Here is a 19744-nt window from a genome sequence, read left to right on the forward strand (position 1 = left end):
AAAATAAAATCATTTGAAATCAAAATGGCGGCTATAACACGTGTGTGTATATCTATGCTTAGAATCTCTCCTCGCAATGAAAAAGTGTTTTTGACTCTGTCAAGACCTATATTTAATGGAATATCTTCCAAAGAACGATGTCGGACTGTTGATTGTCATGTTCATCTGAGACGTTGGTATGGAAGTGGTGCCTCTCTTACAGAACAGAACCTGATTGACAGGACAATCGGTGTTGTAAAACTATTCGACAAAGTTAACCCAGATAAGGTATTAAAGCTTACAATTTTCTCTATTCATGGTTATAATTTAGGTGTTGCTTGAATCACATTTTATAAATGATTTGGGATTAGATAGTTTAGATTCTGTTGAGATTGTCATGGCTTTTGAAGATGAATTTGGTCAGTTACACTTTATTGAATGTTTATTAGTGTGATTATAGAGTGCCTTTGCATGTACATGTGCTTTTGTGCATATGTATCTACATGTACAATAATAGTCACTCTTGAGGTCACTCCATTTTAATTACCAATACAGGCTAATTACATTTTCACACTTTGAGTCTTTAATTCTTATAGGGAGTTAAAACTATTTTTATTTTTATTGCTATGTAGACTTCCAATTTGTAACTGGTTGAGCCATGTTTGTAACATAGGGTGCCTTTGGCAGTGATATTGCTTTTCAAATAGAGATGGGTGAATACAGTATTATCATGATTAATGATTTATTGTCATACTGCTTAATTTTTATGCAGCAATTTTATTGAGATTTGCGGTTATTGCGATATTTGTTTGCTCATGCTATCACTTAATACCATGTGGACTTGTTAATTTGTAAAAAATGGCTGCCGATTTAGCTGTCTTGTCTCAGTTGTCTGGGCCCAGTCGGCCTAGTTCTACCATGTTTAATATCATAAAGAAGAAGACAATAAGTGCAGTCTGGGTTCATTTTGGACTGCAAGCAGATGAAGCCAATCGAGTGATGGAGGATGATATGGAGAGACCCATTTGTTGCGAGTGCCACAAGGTTGTCCCAGCGAAAGGTAGAAATACTTCTATCTTATTTTCTGTCTTAAGAGAGCACTATCCTACTTTGTTTGCTGGTTTGACTTCTAACTCGTGGAAAAAGTGTGAGTCTAGCGTCATCAATGGAAAGCAGGTTGCCAACTTGCCAGAGGTACTGTTGAAAGACCAGGATTCAAACACATGATCCACTAACTAAATCCCAAATATGATCTACATGTACCTTCAAGAAAGTACTTCAGTAAGGAAGCAATCCCTTGATTATACATGATGTTTGCTCTCAAATTCTTTCCGATATGACATATCTACGGCATTACTCCTTGATGACAGATCTCTGGATGAGCTGTGCTGCAGAGCCTTATACTGTATATGGAATGTATTTCACTGGGATTTAATGTCACTAATTTTACTGTTTTAAAAAAATTGTAAAAATTTTATGTATGAAAATTATTTTTATGACACTACTAATGGTCAGTAGAAAAAAAGGCAAAAGTTTTTTCTTGTGAATAGGCTAAAAGGTGATTTTTGTGAAATGTTTTCCCTGGGAAATATACCCCCTACACGGTATTACTATCACACTTCATTATATTGATTTAGCTTGAAATCTTAAGTCTGTTTGCCTTCAGACTGTAGCAATGTTGAAAGATCACACAGGCCAGAATATTGCAGAATGTGTGACTAAAGCAGAGATGTGTCAAGCCCTTTTGGGCTTAAGATTTTGAAGTAATTGAAAGTGCTTTAAAGCCTTTAGGAAAAAAAGAGCTTGGGCTTGGGCTTGTACTTAATTACAAGTTGTATAATCCTGGGCTTGGGCTTGAAGCCTTAAAGCCCAGGTGTTTCTTTCATCTGTAGTGATCCCCTTGTTATCAGTAATCATTACGCAATAGTACATGTATGTGTATGTGTGAACAATTAAAGCAATCCACGCCCCCTTCAGTGAGCAATTTCAGCACAATACTAAAACTGAAAATGACAGCAAAACTACATGCACCAGCAAATTATTAATAATTTAAGTGAAAGGCTTGTAAAAGAATTAAATACATTTGATAAAGAGCTTGAGCTTGTAAATAAGCCCAAAAGAAATTTTTGGGCTTGTGCTTGTAATTGACTGTTTGATAAAGGGCTTGGGCTTGTGCTTAAGCCCTTTGATAATGTACCATATAGCGGAAAATTTTCGTGGCCCAAAATTTTCGTGGATCCGTCCAAAAATCAATTTCGTGGGTTTAATTTTCGTGGTTTTCTACAATTCGGCCATCTTAAACCGTATAAAATTGATTTTCGCGGATTTTATTTTTGTGGATTTTGAAAAAACGCGAAATCCACGAAAATTTTGGGCCACGAAAATTTTCCGCTATACGGTAATTGACACAACTCTGGACTGAAGTGCTGGAGGAATGGAAATTAGGTCCTCAGAATTTAGTTGCAGTCACAACGCCCACAACTGATACTGGATTAAATATTGTTTGTGCCTTTTGAAATTTTGGAATTTTTACATATAAGCTGCTTTGGTTACAGCCTGGATCTAGGTACGAAAAAAGCATTGAATGGCACTACAAGGTGTGTGCAACATGCTCTTTCCTGGTGCCACACAGTTGTGAGTGTAGAAGCTGGAAAAAGACACAGGATCTAAAGGAAAAGCAGAGGGAACTTGATTTACCCCAACACAGATTAAAACAAGATGTCAGTACTCAGTACATGTTGGGGTTCTACCTATCAAATGGTTGCACAAATACTAGAGCAGCAACAGGCAATTTGTGCTGTTTTGGCTAATGATAGGAGGACATGGAATAATATGCCGACTGATGAAGAAGTTAGTACAATGGAAGTTGTGAAGGAGGTCTTGGAGAATGTCTCCTATTTGATAGATGCATTAGCAGTAGAAAAGGAAGTAACTGCATGCATTCTCATAGTGTGTTCACACTACCTCCCCAGCTATACAGAACTGTGCCTAATTAGATTAGTTTGGTTGTAAAGAACCATATTGGTAGCAGTTCACACTGCACAACTATACCAACTGAGCTTCAAAACTTAACTACACCATTTCAGAGCACCTAATTTGGTGCACCACTTTAGCCTGGTTTGGTTTGGTTACAGTGCAGTTAAGTTATGTTCACACTTGTTATAAAACTAGGCAATACTTCCCCAAAACCCTGTTCCAGTACAGTTCTGAATGGTAGTGTGAACAGGGTATCAGTGTGTTGCATTCTTGCACATCTGAGGAATAAACTTGGAGCAAAAGAAGGAGATAAGAAATTAGCTATAGATATGAAGAACATAATGTTAACTGGCCTTAACATGAGTCAAGAACAGATATAGTTGGTTTCAGTTGAGAAAAAACTGAAGTAAATCAATGTTTTCATCATTAAAATTTCAAGTATGGCTGCAATGTGCAAGCTCTGTCATTCTTTGAGCGTTTCTTCTCCTTTAACTTACTTTACTATCTATTATACATGTACTTCTACAGTGCTTGCTGCTACCCCATCTATCCTTTTCTTGTTCTTGATGCCTGTTTTCAGCTGTTGTGGAGCTCGGAATATGGATAAATCAACAAGTCTCCTGACAGGCTGATAATGAACATTGAAGAACAACTAAAATTGAGAAGGCTGTGGAGTGATACCGTATAAGAGGATTTGTTGGCGGGAGTTTTCTTTGGCGGTTTTGTGATGGCTAGCTTATTGGTGGGAGTTTTCTTTGGCGATTTTGTGATGGCTAGCTTATTGGCGGGAGTTTTCTTTGGCGGTTTTGTGATGGCTAGCTTATTGGCGGGAGTTTTCTTTGGCGGTTTTGTGATGGCTAGCTTATTGGTGGATTTAATATTGGCGATTTCTAACAATTTTAATTATATCCCCACCTTAGGTGGGGTTTTTTTTAAGCGGGTGTGGTTCACTGACAACATACTGTATTATCAGAGAAAGGTGGTAATGTTTCTGGAAGACTGTTCTTTATCACAGGGTTTAGAGGCTAGCTTTAGGAAACATAGTAAAGCCATGTTAGCTAGCAGCCTTTAATCATGCTTTTAACCGCTTTTAACTAAATTTTTTACTAAAATCAATGTGGGTGTGGTCACACGCATCAATGCTGGAATTATTCCTTGCAGATTTTATTTTGGCATTTTTATATAAATCTGTCAATCCGCCAATATTAAATCCCCGTCAGCATTTCATCTTATACGTTATAGCAGATTTGTCCTTAAGAAAAGGCTCCTAGTTGTTGATTGAATATAAGTAGTTATATAGAGCTTGATATGTTTTGTTTTACTGTATAGCCGGTTTTGTTTGCTGTAATTTATTTTGTGCGCTCCAATGCACGCGCACATATTAAAACCGTATAAATTTAACACACTCTAATTAAACCAGACTGTAAAATTTTAATCTACGTGGAAAAATTGCTCTCAAGTGCTCTCATGTGAGTAGATGATATGTTGCTCTACCAGTATTTTGAGAAGAAGGATGGTCACTTACCAGATCCATCAAGTTCTTCATCGAGTAACCTACCTTCTGCTGCTATTGTTTTGGCTAATGCTGAAGTAAGACGGTGTGTCACAAAGGCTAGGCCCTGTGGCAGGTGCTACAACAGCTACACGCCTGAAGAAAGAGCTACTATAGCACGATATGCTTTTAGGAATGGAGTTATGGCAACCAAAAGAAACTTTTTTGCCAAGTTAAACCTGAAAATAAATGAGAGTACCGTTCGACGTTTTAAAAAGGCTTATATTGAAGAAAGAGGAAGTAAACGAGCTGTGTGTGAGGATGATGACGCCGAAATCACAAAGCTACCACCTAAAAAAAGAGGAAGAAAAGTTCTTTTAGGAGAAAACATGGACAGTATGGGGAGAAGTTATGCACATGTAACTAGAATGAGAGAAAAGGGAGGTGTTGTCAATACCAGTATTGTGAAAGCAGCAGCACGGGGAATATTGATGTCACAAGAGAGATTGAGACTGGCTGAGTTTGGTGGACCTGCAACATTAACAACAGCATGGGCAAAGTTGTTATTGAAACGTATGAACTACACTCAAAGACGAGGTACCACAAAGGCAAAAGTATCAGTTCCTAAATTTAATCAGGCCAAAGAATTGTTCTACAGGAAGTGATTGATGTTGTTGCTATGGAAGATATTCCAATAGACCTCATATTCAACTGGGATCAAACAGGCCTTAACTTTGTTCCTGTATCATCCTGGACAATGACATCAAAAGGAAGTAAGCATGTAGAAATTCAAGGTCTTACAGATAAGCGACAGATAAATAAATAAATGCAGAGGAAGACCAATCCGCTTTAACTATTTTTGATTGTTTTAAAGGAAAACTTACTGAGAAAGTTTGTCAATGTTTGGAAGAGAACAACATTCACTCTGTACTAATACCACCGACTGCACAGACAGATTACAACCTTAAGACATTTCTGTAAGTAAAGCTTCAAAGGTTTTTTTACCTCAGATATTTAAAACGGGTATGCTAATGAAGTTGCGAAGCAGTATTCAGAAAGTGATGATGACCAGGATACAGCCCCCATTGATTTGTCGACTGCGTGGATGAAGTGTCTTGGGGGTCAGTGGCTATTAAAAATGTTTGACTATCTGTCTGATAATCCATCAATAATTGTTCACGGGTTTAGAGCTGCACATATCCCTCAGGCAATTGACAATGGTGTACCTGTGCTTAGAGATGAAGAGACCAGTAAAGAAGATGCGCATGAGGAGACAAGTGCAGAAGAGGAAAGCAATGAAGAAAATAATGGAGAAGATATATACATATCTATAAGAAAGATGATGACCCTTAATTGACAGTATTACATGTAGATAGAAATCATTGTTCCAAAATGAATTATAATTTTACAATAAAGTATTTAAATAATAAGACATAATAAGACAGTAATAATAATGATGATTGTGTGTATTTTATGACTGTTGACACTGCAATAGTTCCTAACATTTCTTGACCTCTTTCTCGTTGGTACTTTTAAGCATCACATGACATGAGATTTCCATGCCTCCTTGTTTAAGATCCACCGAGTACTTTCGATGCCCAGAAACCTCACAAGCAATAGTGCCACCCTGGTAAAGAAACAGGGACAATAATTTAGAAATCTTCCTTGGTAAATGTCCAACAATATCGCCATCATCCTTCACAACGGCTACAGCGTACCTGTCAGTCACATTGCTAGGCTGTCTTTGACATTTCATTTTGTGTCCAATACTTGGCTGCCAAACCTCTTGGTAGATATGATAGCTTCGGACAGAGCTGGGAAATCTGTACTCATGCTCCATCTTCATCAACGGGAATTAAAATTATAGGCTGGTTAATAAAATGGGCGGGACATTTTTAGTACTGCCCACGTATGCGCCAATTATTAGTCCGCATATATTTCCAACAATATGTATTTCTATCCGCTGATAAAAATCAGTTATACGGTATTAGAAAAAAACCATTATTATTACTAAATGTAATGAGATGCAAAAGATATTCATAGGAGTGACACAATTTTTCATGGCGGCTCTCTTTATCTTGAATGAAAGAACCCATTTAGAACCATCTAGGCTACCTAGAAACTCAAGAATTGGTAGGGATTTTTGGAAGAACCTGTTATGCAGCTATACCAAAATTCAAGGTGCTAGCATCAATGACAAAAAATTATAAGGGGTGGTGGTGGCTTCTTTTCAACTGAAACCGGCTACACAGCCAACCTCAAGTTATCCAAGTTTGTGAGATGTCTTCTTTTCTTGACCCAAAATTTAAGACTCAGTACCTTGGAAATAAAGAGGCTACTGTGGAGCTCATAAAAGAAGAATGTCTCACTAACTGCAGTTTACAGGAAGAGCATCAATCATCAACAGTCAAAGTAGAAGAGTTTCATGAAGTCTCACCTTCTACTAATAAGTGAAAAGGATTGTCAGCTATGCTAAAACACATTGAGGAGGAATCACAGATTCTAGTTTTAGTAACACTACAAGATAAAATTGATATTGAAGTAATATCTTTACCTTGAGTACCCAAAAGTGAATGCTGAGAATGATCCTTTGGTATTGTGGAAAGTAAGCAGAGAAAGTTTCCAGCTCTGTCATTTTTAGCTCGGAAGTACTTATGCATTTGTGGCACTTCCAAGTGAATGGATGTTCAGTACCTGTGGCTACATCGTAAATGATCATAGAAGTCGCCTTCATCCAAAGAACGTCAATTACCTCACTTATTTGTCTAAGAACTTGCAATAGAACTGCATATTTCACCTAAGTATCACTTAACAAGTTAACATGACTTACATGAGCATTAAATTTGATTATTTAATGTATTATTACATATTCAAAATTGGGGTGAGCAAAAGTGAGCCCCACTAAGGCAAAAAAGCCAGAAGTGCATCTGTCTGTCTGTGTGTCTGTATGGGTAGTCTAACTATTTTTAAAAGTTAATAAAAAGCAATAAATTCTCGCACGTGCATCATTAATTGCCACGTGTCATTAAAGAAAAGTCAAAAAGAAATGAGTCAAAGAAGCAGTTACAGCAAAGAAGAAGCTCGTCGTAATCGCCGTAGAATGCTCTACAGGCAGAGGATGGCGGCAGAAACTCCTGAAGCAAGAGAAGCAAGGCTTGCTATTAAGAGAGTCAAGGATGGAGCTCGCAGAGATGCCTATCGTGAAGCAGCCAGGGCTCAGTCAAGAAGAGAGTGAGAGACATCAGATCTACTGTATTTCAGGCATGTACAGTTTTTTAACGATCATAGCAAAAGCTAATAATAAATTAACAAATAATAGATCAATATAGGTTAGATGAAATGAATGATTTTAATTTAGAAATAGAAAGAGATAGTTCGATAGGGGATGGGAGAGAGTTTCATTGGTTACTGCTTGATTGGAAAAAAGAGTGAAGAAAGGATGACGATTTGCAAATGATTGGTTTAAGATTGCCTTGATAATTTGAGTGGAGAGAGTAAAGAGATGGAGTAGATTTAATTAGAGGATGAGATGGTGAGAAAAGCATATTTTCTTTAATTTTAAACAGTTGCTTAGCTTGCTCATAAAAATTATACAGTACGAAGGCTTGCTTTTGCTCGCCCCTTTAATGTTCTACATTTGTCTAGTTATTCTTAATAATCTTGATAATCATGATAATTCAGCTTGTGATAACCGTCAGTAATTTTTGTGATATCGCCCATCTCTATTCTTGATAATCATGATAACTTTGCTTGTGATAACCGTCAGTAATTTCTGTGAGTGATATCACCCATCTCTATTTTTGAAGTTATTTTGAAGTGGAATGCAAATGTGACATTTTTGTCATTTAAACTTGACATGTAGCCCCACCTAACTAAAGCTGCATTGTACAGTTTTTGTCTTTCTTCGAGTATTTCTTGTCCTTCGGTGTACTTTATTCTTTATTGTAACTCTGTGGCTGCTGCTTCCTCCACCTGTATTTTCCTTTGTATTGGTGCATGTTTTTTGCTGGTATAGAGCTTAGAATATGGATGAATCAAAGAGTGTATAGTTGGTTTCAGTTGAGTTTAACAGGTGAAACACCATTATAACTTTTTGTTACTAGTGCTAGCAACTTGAAATTTGGTATAGTTGCTTAACAGGTTCTTCCGCATCTTTAGACTAATTTTGAGATCTCTGGGTATTCTGGAAGGTTCTCAACTGGTTCTTCTAGTCTCCATCAAAGAAGCCGCCATGATGTTGCATTTTGTATTCTGCTCATGAATATCATTTGCATCTCATTACATTTGCCAAACTCATGTTTTATTTGTTTAAAAATAATATAAAGCAAAAGGAACACTACAGACCGATGGATATTTCACAAGAAGGTCTTGCACTCTGGAAAGAAGCCTCTGTTCGCTTGCTTTACCTCTCCAATCCTGTAAAACTGCTGTCACTTTTTACCGCTCAGAAAATCCATTGTAAATTTGCATTTCTTGATCCCTTTTTCAAGTAATAACAAGGACAAAGATCCTGCAGATAAGATGTAGAGGAAATGGCACCCAAAATGAGAAATTGAAGGAGTTAGAGGAAGAAAAAGAGAGCACATTGCAGTTTTGGCCGTTTTATTTGTGTGTGTGGGTGGGGCTACACGTGATGTTTTGATGACGAAAACTTCCTGTCAAATTCAATTGAAACTGGCTGTATACAGTGTAGTAGGGCATAAACAAAGGCAAATTTTATGCATTTGAAGGTTCAACACTTATACAAACGAAGGTACTGCCTTCATTTTGGGCGGAGCTAGTTAATTAAAGGGGTGGGCCATTAATTAATAATGGCTGTGGTTAATTAAATTAATGGGTTTTATCAGTTTTTAATATCAAAATTATTAGTTTTAATGAAGTACATAGTGATTCTTATTAAAAAAATAAGAACATCAACAGTGTCAGGATTTAGCGAAGATCTTAAATTAGGGACTGTTAGCCCAGCAGCAGAGACTATTCTTTCAACTGGAGCTGAGGTAGCTGGAATACTTAGAAGCAATCTAGCAACTTTTGCCAGATTTGGAAAATGCAATTGGTTATCTTTCCACCAAACTAGAGGGTTCACATTTCTGGAAATAGCCTTTTCACAAAAGTAAGCATCCATCTCTTCTTGAAATGTAGAAAACTCAGTGATAACGTCATCTGGTCCTAACAATATGTCTAGTGCAGATGGTTGACTCGTAACATTTGACACTTCTGAGTTTTGATGAAGTGGTGAAAGATTGGCCATTCTACGTGTTATTTCTTCATTGACACCTGACTTCTGTTCATCATTAAGGAATTTAAATGTCTTTATGTCGCATGTTAAAGTACTTCAACCACAAGAACGTCATTTTTTAGTATGTGCATCACTGCTTTAATGGCAGATGCTGTAACTTCAGTTTATAAAGACAAGGCATCAGTAAATTCATCTAACGAGGCAAACACTTTTTTAATGGATTCTAAAAGATCCAGATCTTGCCAGGTTAAACAAAGATGACAACACTTGTTATCAGAACGTAGCACTTGATGAATTGCATCTTTTTGTTTTAGAATTGTATTAATCATCAATTGAGTTGAGCCCCATTGTGATGTGCAGTCCGATTTAATGGACTGCAATGGGAGATTCATGCTCTGTTGTGCCTCTGCCAATTGATGCTTTTTCTTCCAGTGGTATGAACAGGCTGCAGCAATTTTTCGACATATTCCTAGTGCTCTTTTAACTCTTTCATCACTCTTTATGGAATTTGATACTGCCAAGTGTAAATTGTGTCCAAAGCATGGCAGGTGTGGCCAGTGGAGGTGTCTATTCAGTGCACAAACAATGTTTGCACCATTGTCTGTAGTGATACATGCCTAAAAGGATAGTTGAAAAATAAAATAGAAGTACATGATACTATGATAATAGATTAAATAATTAAGTTTATTTACCTGCTTCAATTGATCTAATCTGCAATTTTCCTGAGTTGATAACAATGCATCAGGTATGTTGCTATCTGTGTGGTCTGCTGGTAGGTATAGAGCTTGTAAACAAGTTTTCAATCTCCACTCTGCATCTATAAAGTGTACGGTGTATGACAGGAATGGTTCATCTGTTTCGCTTGACCTCATGTCTGTGGTGGCAGCAAAATACTTGAGGTTGCTTAATTCATCGACAACTTTCTCCCTCTTTCTGTTGTATAATGCTGGGATTACAGATTCAGAAAAGTACTTACATGATGGTAGTTCATAATGGGAGTCAATTTCATAAGCATGTTGCCAAACCCTTCTTTCTCCACAGTGTATATTGGTAACATAACCTTACATTAACATCAAGTAACTGAGTCTGTGAGTTCCTGCTACTTCTTTGCATTTCTTCTATATGACTTGGACTGATTTACAACTGCTACGATTGAAGTAGATCGGCTTCGAGTTGAACGGGAACTGTTGCCTGCCGCGGCCATTCCTTGCTTTAGTTCAGCATGTTCTTTGGCATGGTGGTGCTTGGAGTGACCATAGAGATTGCTAGTGCTGCCTCCTTTTGACGAAATGCTACTAAAGCAAAGTTTTCAGATAGCAGCTTCTTTTAAAATCGGAAGTCCATTTTTATCTGCTTTCAAACCGAAGTAGGTCCAAACCGGAGCGTTTGTAAAATATATTCAGATGGTTTGCCATTCTCAGGCAGACAAACACTGACAACAACTTGAACAAGAGAAGATGAAGATGATTAAGTTGCGGCCACGTGTATAGCATATACCATAACCGTAAACTTATTGTGCATGCTCGCGATAAATAATTGCAAACAATGATATTATCCAGCAGGAAGTGCATTATCGTTATCATGATAAGGCAAAGATATCCCAAGTCAATGATAATACCAGTATATCACACAGCTCTACTTGTAGTATGGGCATTTGAAACTCCTGTTACAGCAGATGTGCCTGTCAAAGAATTTGTGGATACATGTACATTTACAATTGGAGACTCTACCTCCCACTCTAATATCTATGGTTTAACTTGGGTTAAGTTTAGGTATATGAAGTTATGAACATGAATTGTTACAAGAAGCTATAGTAGTCTACTCCATGCATGTACAAACTACAGCAGAGATCAGGGCCAAGTTAACTTTAATACGCAATTACATACCATAACTTACCTGTACGTATTAAGTATGTACGTACCAGTACGTACCATAGCACTTACTGTATACGTAATACTTAAACATTTAGCGTTAGTTTACTGTTTGTACTGTGTAATGCTATGCTCATGTAGTGTATCATGTTATTGTGTTACTGTATAAACATCTTGTATTAAGTATAAGTATACTCAAAAATCTGAACTGCACACCATACTAGTAACAGTACTGTTTTGTAAGCATTTAAATAATGTAAGTGTCGTAACTTGGCCTTGAGCTCTGCTGTACCTGAAATTTTAGTTGAATTTTATGCCAGATTTTGCTTAAATTTAATGCAAATGTCTCTATTGTTTTATACATATAGGTGTTGAGATATCAGATGAAGAAGCAGAGAAAATATTTTCATGCAGTGATGCTGTTAAGCTATTGAAACTAAAAATGGACATTAAGTAGTATATACTATTGTAACAGTACGTTTGTCTATTATCATGATAGCCTTAGAATTGAATCTTTGATAGCAGACGAAATTTTGTCTTTACGTGATTTATCAGATTGTGTACCCTACAAATTTGAATAATTATAACAACAAGTTATAATGATAATAATGATAATAATAATAATAATAAGAAGAAGAAGAAGAAGGTACATAGTTATATATGCATAGGTACATGGTATATTCATAACATCTAGTTAATATTTTGTTAAGATAAGAATGATATAACTGTACTTTACTATCTTACGAGTATGTTAAATGCTAAGTTGTTACTGAGTCTTCTAATTTCTTGACGATGAGACAGAAGTAGAGTTGTGTGCCTATTATAATGACAATTGTTACACCCGATCTCAAATTCTGCATAATATTGATCGCTATTTTTATACATTTCATTTTTATACATTTTGTGTTCCTGTGATAGTATTTTTCTTTCTCTCTGATGTTTCTTCATATGTGCCCTTAAAATGTTGTAACACCTAAGTAATGTAACAATTTTAAAAGAGGAATTGCTGGTTGTCATTATTATACTTGTCAAACTCAGAGTGGACCATTTTGTCATGCTCTTTTGATTTACTTATTACTTCTGAGAAAGTTGTGCATTCTTTATCCGGCTGTTTATGAAAAACGACATGCTGAAGTAGAAGAGAGCATCCAGCTAAAGGAAAAGCCCCTTGATTCCTTAGAAAGTGGGAAACCAAAGGGCTGCTGCACTTAATGTCCATAACAGCGTGACCAAAATTAAACCCTTGTATTGCAGTTTGCATCTTTGTCAAATCAGTTAGTAATGTTATTGTACTGTATATAAAAAGCATACTTGGGAATGAATAGAGTTTTTGTGCTGCTTGGGAAGGTGCATAGGTTTTGCTTCTGTTCTTGCTTCTTCAATAAGTTGGTCTATATTAAAACCTAGAGTTGTACAATTTGAAAGGTTGCTACACTGAAAACGATGTACATGTATACAATGTACATGTAGGCCAATTTACTTTTGTGTTTTAAAGCATTTGTTTGATCATTGGTTTTGATGTATTTTATTAAATCATGAGGCTCCAAATTTTCAAAGTTCCATTCTTTCCATTTCCCTGGTCTTCTTTGTGTTCCTACATTTACATGTACACATTTATACTTAGATATAATTTGGTTGACTTATGTAATAGTAGCTAACCTGTGAACCACAAAAATATTGTATTGCATAGATCACTTTTAAATGACTCATCAAAGCTGCTCCAAGAATTAGGAAAACAATAAACATAAATGCTGTATACAGACTGAACCAGCACTTCTGGGTAATACTGTAACAATTGTGAACTTTTCAAGAGAAAAACATTAAAATACAATTTACTTCAAAAAATATGTCATGATAGTGGCTAGGAGCCATGTTTGATAGTAATAAAACATAGTTTTCTGCAACACGTGTAAAAAGTAGATTTTGTATTGGTTGGTTTGGCTAAGAAATTTTTATGTTTATATACATACAAATTAATCCACTTTTTACCTGATAATAATGAAGAAAGAACCACCAGAAGACATCATGCATGATGTTTTGAGAAGGTATCGAGTAGAAATTTTTTTCCCAGTAAAGTAGGAAACCATGCTAGTTGTTGAGATGTTATGCATACATGTGCAGTATGTATTATAGTAAAAACTTGTAATGTACAATTTTACTGAATGTACATGTACATGTTCATGCATGTACGGTGCATTTGCATACCTGCATGTACATAATGCAGTTTTTAGCAGCATGTATGGATACATTGACCTCACATGTAAGCGTACATGTACAATGTACATGTACATGTACATGTACATGTAGCTGGCTACATGTACTTCCAATTGCCTGCAGCATTTGCATATGGCATGTCTTCACATGCCACCAGAGCATTTATATTTTTGATTAGAATGCAGAGGTGTAAAATATACATTATACCGTATAGGGGATATATTTCCCGGGGAAAATATTTCACGAAAATCACCTTTCAACCTATTCACAAGGAAAAATTTTTGCGTTTTTCTGCTACTGACCATTATTAGTATGGTAAAAAACAATTTTCATAGATAAAAATTTTCACGAATTTTTTAAAACCGTGAAATAAGTGAAATTAAATCCCCGTGGAATATACCCCCTATACGGTACCTTTCACTTCAAACAATGACATGTACCCATCATTAGCAATATACACAATCTACATTATGAACTACATGTACATACATGTAGTACTAACTACATATATACATGTACTGTGTAGGAACTACATGTACATAGTACTAACTACATATGTACATGTACTGTGTAGTATGCATTTTAAAGCTAACCTTGTTAAACAAAAACTTTTGACCTTTTGTTATCATTTGCATGTGTTGAAGAGAATGCAAACCATGAGGGAGAGGAGTAACTTGATGAGAAAAATAACCAGGAAAATAAGCTAGCTACAGATCCATTTAAAAGTATTGTGTTACACTGTCATATTCATTTACCTCAATGAGAGTGGCTTCTCTTGAAAAAGTGTTGTCAGTACCAGTTGCCTATGTTAAAAAATTGACACCCCAATAATAATGGCACTTCTACATGTACAAGTACAATGTGCATGTACATTTACAAAAATTAAATGCAATGTCTTCTGTAACGAGTAAGAATGTACATGTACATTTGTGTGTCACTTGATCCTTATGAAATACATGTACTTACATGTTTATAGTACACTACATGACTACATGTAAATGCAAGAGTAAATACATGTTCATGTATAAGTCCACTAGTTTGTACGACTACTATACATACATTGCTTTGCCACTCTTTCTGATCTGATGTGCAAGCTCTCTCAGATGAGAGAGTTATTTATTTACTTCTGTAGTTCATGGCATTCACATGTACATGCATAAAACTGTGGTACGGGAGTTATCAACAGGGGGTGTGGCTATGATTGTGTGCCATCTTGAGTGGCAAGAATGTACATGTTGGAATAGGGAGAATGGAGAAAAAATCTGAATAAATCCTCCAGTTTACAATAGAGGCTAATGCAAGCTTGGAGATAAAGATATTGAGTGAAAAACTCTCCACAATATTCTACAGCCAAGTATGATTCTCATCATTGGAAAATCCCAGTTTGTTTCTGCATCTCCATTTGTTCCATATACATTCTTGCCACTCAACATGGTGGACAGTCATAGCCCCTGTTGATTACTTCCGTGCAACAGCTCTGTATATATTTATTTATTATTTCACATTATATATGTACATGTATTGTTAGTGCAACTGTATTTCTGGTTTTTGATTTTATTATTATTACTATATGTGCAATGCTTTGCTTGTGATGTGTGGGTACGGGCTAGGTATCTGGTGTCAGTTGTTACAATGCAAAGAATGTACTGTACTACTAAAACACCTTACTTTTGCCTTTATTTTTAAAGGCGTTTGGTCAGTAGTTTTTTGAGTTTGAATATGACCATTTATTGTACTATGAGGAGTCAAATTTGAGATGTTATACCCATAATAACCACATAATCTGGCTTACTCTATTTTAGGTTAAATAGATGTACATGTACAATGTACACTCTTTCAATGAGACCCTCCTGTTTATTGATATGTATTGTACTTGTAGCTTTGCTGGATATTAATTTGGATTTATCACCAGCATTATTATTTAGGCTGTGGCCTTACATCTACATGTACATTTACATGTGCTATATTTACCATATCATTTTCCTTTTTTGTGGTTGTATTTGAAATCTGAAACATTTTGGAACAAATATCTCTTTCTGATATAAGTGGTTCCATTGAAGTGCTGGCTAACAAACCTTCATATCTCACTTGAGTATTCACTTTAGTCAAACTGCCTACACCTGCAGATGCCAGATACATGTACAAATACATACATTGTACATATGTATATACAGTATAAAATGCAAAATAAAATATACTTCGTTTCTCAGCGAGAAGTGATTGATCAAAGTGAGAAAGGCTTCTTCTTGATCTTCTGAAGGGACTGCGTGGAGATTCTACAAACCTGATCCGGCTATCTTCGCGACTTGCAGCGCTACCACAGAATCCCTGGCAATCCATTATTCTTTTGTTATGTTACTTAGCAACTGCCTCATATCCCGTAATTTCCCGTTCTAGATCTATATAGTTGATGTAGCTCGGATATCCTGATATAATTATTGACTCCACCTATGGCTATTACTTGACAATACTTGTAACCGGAACCTAGTACGAAGGAAGAAGAGAATAGAGATGTCCCGTGAATCTAGTTCTTTGAGTGAAAGCAGTATTGATGAGTCTCAGAACGGATTGGTGATCAGTGGAGAGTCTGATACTAGTAGCATTAACAGTGGTCATATTTTTGTGACGGATTCTGAAGATGAGCAATTTACACTTGAGAAGTTACAACGTACCCGTAAGAGATTAGCTGATGAAATTAAGGTATGTCTAGTGTCAACCTAGTCTAAATAGGCAGACCCCTCCCTAATGGCCAATTCAGTGACCTAATAATTTATGTATATTTGATATTTGATTTGTGGCATGCCGGCAACAGAAATAATTTTTTGATGACCTAGTCGAACAACAGTTCATTTAAGCCACATTTACACTACCCCATCCGTATTCATTGGAAATTGGAGACTTAGTCACTGATATGGGTTTTTTACTTCCACTAACCATCATCATTTTGCTATCACTACTTTCAGGTGTTTATACACTTACCCAGTAACTGGTTTTCATTGGAATTTATCATTCATTTACAGAAGTATCCACTTTAAATAACTTGGGATAAGTTTGCTTTTTTTCATTTGTTTTAGTATAAACAAACTGGCATTTGTGTCTGAAAGTCTTCATTTTTAATTCTGAGTCATTTGAAAACACATACATGTACAATGTACATGTACTTATACTAATACTGTAAGCATGAAATGAATGATAAATTCAAATGAAAATGCAGCTGTTGGACTAGTGTAAAGTGTAAACACCTGAAAATAGTACAGTATAACCTCGATTATCCTGACCTATATTATCCAGACCTATATTATCCTGACCTATATTATCCAGACCTATATTATCTGGATCCTCGATTATCCGGACTCTGAAATCATGACTGGAAGCATAGATTTAATACACAGACTGGGATTGGAAACTTCCCCTTTTTAATTTTATTTCATGCATGATCCGTGTTGTTGTTGCTATAGTAATTATTACAGTTTATTAATACTTATTAATGAATAAAAATGGCCATAGGTGAACTTTTTTCTTCTGTGCAGTGTTCCCTAGCCTTTCTTGCATCTCATAAAATACGGAGGAAGCTGAACTGCTGGTCGAAGTTAAAGATGACCTCTTTCTACCTTCTGAATCTACAAAAATGGCTTAAATCATGGAATAGTAAATGGAAAGAGCTTGCATGTTGTGTATCTCGTGACATTTACCTTTTAATTGATTTTAGCATGATTATAAACAACTAGAATTATTAAAATATGCTATTCCACTAGTGGAAAGATTTCTTCATTATATGCAAGTATCAAACAATAGGTCTGATGATGAGAGCAAAAGAATGAGTCCCACAAAGTACAACATCTCAATTTTACATTTTCTGGTTTTATTGCTCTTTTCGGTAGAATAAATGAACCAAAAATAGTCTGTTCCACTGCAACTACTTGTACTGGTTGCTTTTAGATGATCAGTGAACTGCGTAGCATCTTACAGTCCAAGCATTAGTCCCACAAAGTTTTGCACAGGTTCAAACTTTTTCGCCATTGAAATGTGAGCAGCAGCTGCTAGTTATTAACAACAAGGATGGGTCACTTATAACTAATGCACTCACGGGATCTATTTCCAATCCTGGTCTGTGTATTAAATCTATGCCGGATGTGACCATGTGGTGCTTTAAATTCACTTTATTAGAGTATATGGTATTATAAAATGGCTGCTTTCTCACGGAGTAGCTTGTTTAGCGCCGGAATATGCTGATTAATGGCTTTCTACTAGTAACAAGGCTTGGATTTAGCCTCCTTATGGCTGATTAAGGCTCTAGCTTTTCTTCGGAGTAAATATGAAGGTTTTAAAGGTCATTTCAATTATCCAGACTTTTCACTTATCTGGACCCATCCAGACCACCTGATAGACAAAGGGGTCTGGATAATCGAGGTTATACTGTACTTGCAAAGTAGAGCAGATTATAATCATTAGTGTAATCAGTAAATGTTACCTTAGTCTTGTCCCGCCCTTTCACTACCTGAGGAAGAAGGGTCTGGTGACATTGCTATCTAAAACGTGTGCAAAAGAAGAACACATGGAAATCAGATGAGTCAAGACAGTTTAAACAGATGTTTTGCAGCTCGTCTCTTTTAGATTTGATAGCAGCAACATTTTACATGGTCCCATAGTAGAATTTTACAAATGCACTTAATATTTTTGTTGTTATTATTTGTGACGCTCCATTGTAAAAACGTGAAAGTTTCGTTATGTCATACATGCAAGCGTAAGTGTGATGGTGTGGCTGTAGTAAGCAGCGTAGTAATGCTGCTCTTGGAGAAAGAAGCCCAGTGGGCATTATAGACTCCTTTTTTATTTTGTCCTCTTTTTTCCTCTTTTGTTTGAAACAGAGCTTTTTGGTATATTGATTCATTGCCTTGCATGTGGTTTGAGCCATCTGATTGGGTGCCAATTTCTCTAGCGTGAAGCACAAGTACATTTTAGATATCAGTGTCACCAGACCCTTTCTCTGCAGAAAAAGCTGAAAGGATGGGCGTCACTAACACCATGTACATTGTCGATTTCTTGTCTGCCTGTGACCCACTGTACACTTAATCCAATTAAATTGGCTTGGGCATTGGTGTTAAGATGTTTATGTAATAGTTAATACATCATTTTATAATTATTATTTGTATGTACAATCATAATAATCAACACTTATTTCAATTTGCAGCCACTTGATGTGACCCTACTGTGGAACTGTGATATTGTTCCTTAAATTCCTTGTATACCTCCCTTACAATGTCTGTTAATTTATGAACTTGTAAGGGACTTTCCATAGAGATACAGTGTAGCCGAATTAGAATTTCTTTTATCTTTAAATCATTTGTTGTTACATGTACATGTACATGTACATGTACTAAAAGGACTCTTGCAGGCTAATTCAATATGGTGGGCAAAACACCATGACCATATTAACCATTGATTTATTTGAAGCATCATTCATGTAACCCTCATTCGACTCTGTTCTACCACATGCACACTAAAGCACTCTTTATCTCACCACTAAGAAGTAAGAGCTGGTTTTGTATCATTCTCAAAACAGCTTCTTGATAAAGAATATTATCTCCATAGATAAGAGACTTGAGGTACATGTAATGCCTGAGACAGAACTCTGCCAATTCTGGAATATAATGGACCTTATGCACCGAAATGATTCTAATTAACGCGCACCCAAAGTGGTGGTAAAATGGCGGACTTTTTGCGCATAAACACAGCTAAAGTTTTATTAGTTTTATCGCAATACGATCGCTATAGGAGCTACTCTGGTTATTTCTACTGTTTCTTCTTGTTATCTCCTTTCATTTATATCTTTTTAAAGCTGCTTAATTCCCTTTTGATACCTTTTTTTGAACGATTTAATTCAGACTCTCTTCATTCCTGTTGCTGGACTTACTGCTTTTCGGCCTCAGTGTGTTTGCCCCTCTGACCTACCACTCTCTATAGTGGAGTCAT

At 36.1% G+C, this 19744-nt stretch overlaps 3 protein-coding genes across 4 annotated transcripts in view; 2 read left to right on the forward strand and 1 right to left on the reverse strand.

Moving 5' to 3' along the window:
• Window positions 1–3: 3 nt before the first annotated feature.
• On the forward strand, window positions 4–12069 carry LOC100638001 (acyl carrier protein-like). Its single transcript, XM_003385445.3, has 3 exons — window positions 4–267; window positions 311–398; window positions 11926–12069. Exons 1-3 carry the CDS (start codon window positions 25–27, stop codon window positions 12012–12014), a joined length of 420 nt encoding a protein of 139 aa, XP_003385493.1. The 5' UTR covers window positions 4–24; the 3' UTR covers window positions 12015–12069.
• Window positions 11923–16194, reverse strand: LOC109581089 (protein FAM227B-like). Of its 2 annotated transcripts, none has more exons than XM_019994870.1 (13): window positions 15970–16194; window positions 15743–15891; window positions 14527–14574; window positions 14365–14478; window positions 13547–13645; window positions 13394–13498; window positions 13217–13343; window positions 13038–13151; window positions 12869–12960; window positions 12583–12818; window positions 12456–12530; window positions 12302–12374; window positions 11923–12122 (listed from the first exon to the last, which is right to left on the reverse strand). In XM_019994870.1, exons 1-13 carry the CDS (start codon window positions 16109–16111, stop codon window positions 12048–12050), a joined length of 1449 nt encoding a protein of 482 aa, XP_019850429.1. In that variant the 5' UTR covers window positions 16112–16194; the 3' UTR covers window positions 11923–12047. The 2 variants fall into 2 exon arrangements, with proteins under 2 accessions (XP_019850429.1, XP_019850430.1); XM_019994871.1 differs by having other exon boundaries at window positions 12037–12122; window positions 12289–12374.
• A 3-nt stretch (window positions 16195–16197) lies between these two features.
• Window positions 16198–19744, forward strand: part of LOC105312237 (cytohesin-3-like) — a 66449-nt gene continuing 62902 nt past the window's right edge. The window contains exon 1 of the mRNA XM_011404727.2: window positions 16198–16471. Within this exon, the coding sequence (XP_011403029.2) occupies window positions 16283–16471 (189 nt within the window). The 5' untranslated portion in view covers window positions 16198–16282. The remainder of the gene's footprint in view (window positions 16472–19744) is intronic.

Source organism: Amphimedon queenslandica, unplaced genomic scaffold, assembly GCF_000090795.2.
Source record: "Amphimedon queenslandica unplaced genomic scaffold, v1.1 AMPQUscaffold_13463, whole genome shotgun sequence".
Taxonomy (NCBI): Eukaryota; Metazoa; Porifera; class Demospongiae; order Haplosclerida; family Niphatidae; genus Amphimedon; species Amphimedon queenslandica.

What these genes read in the sequence shown, in the direction of transcription:
- LOC100638001 (XM_003385445.3), top strand. Translation starts at nt 25, where the DNA reads ATGGCGGCTATAACACGTGTGTGTATATCTATGCTTAGAATCTCTCCT. An exon ending in ACAAAGTTAACCCAGATAAG is followed by an intron (nt 268 to 310) that starts GTATTAAAGCTT and finishes GTTATAATTTAG; the next exon opens with GTGTTGCTTGAATCACATTT. An exon ending in GGCTTTTGAAGATGAATTTG is followed by an intron (nt 399 to 11,925) that starts GTCAGTTACACT and finishes TTATACATATAG; the next exon opens with GTGTTGAGATATCAGATGAA.
- LOC109581089 (XM_019994870.1), bottom strand. Translation starts at nt 16,111, where the DNA reads ATGGATTGCCAGGGATTCTGTGGTAGCGCTGCAAGTCGCGAAGATAGC. An exon ending in AAATGCTTTAAAACACAAAA is followed by an intron (nt 12,961 to 13,037) that starts GTAAATTGGCCT and finishes GTACAACTCTAG; the next exon opens with GTTTTAATATAGACCAACTT. An exon ending in ACTTAGCATTTAACATACTC is followed by an intron (nt 12,123 to 12,301) that starts GTAAGATAGTAA and finishes TCAAATTTGTAG; the next exon opens with GGTACACAATCTGATAAATC.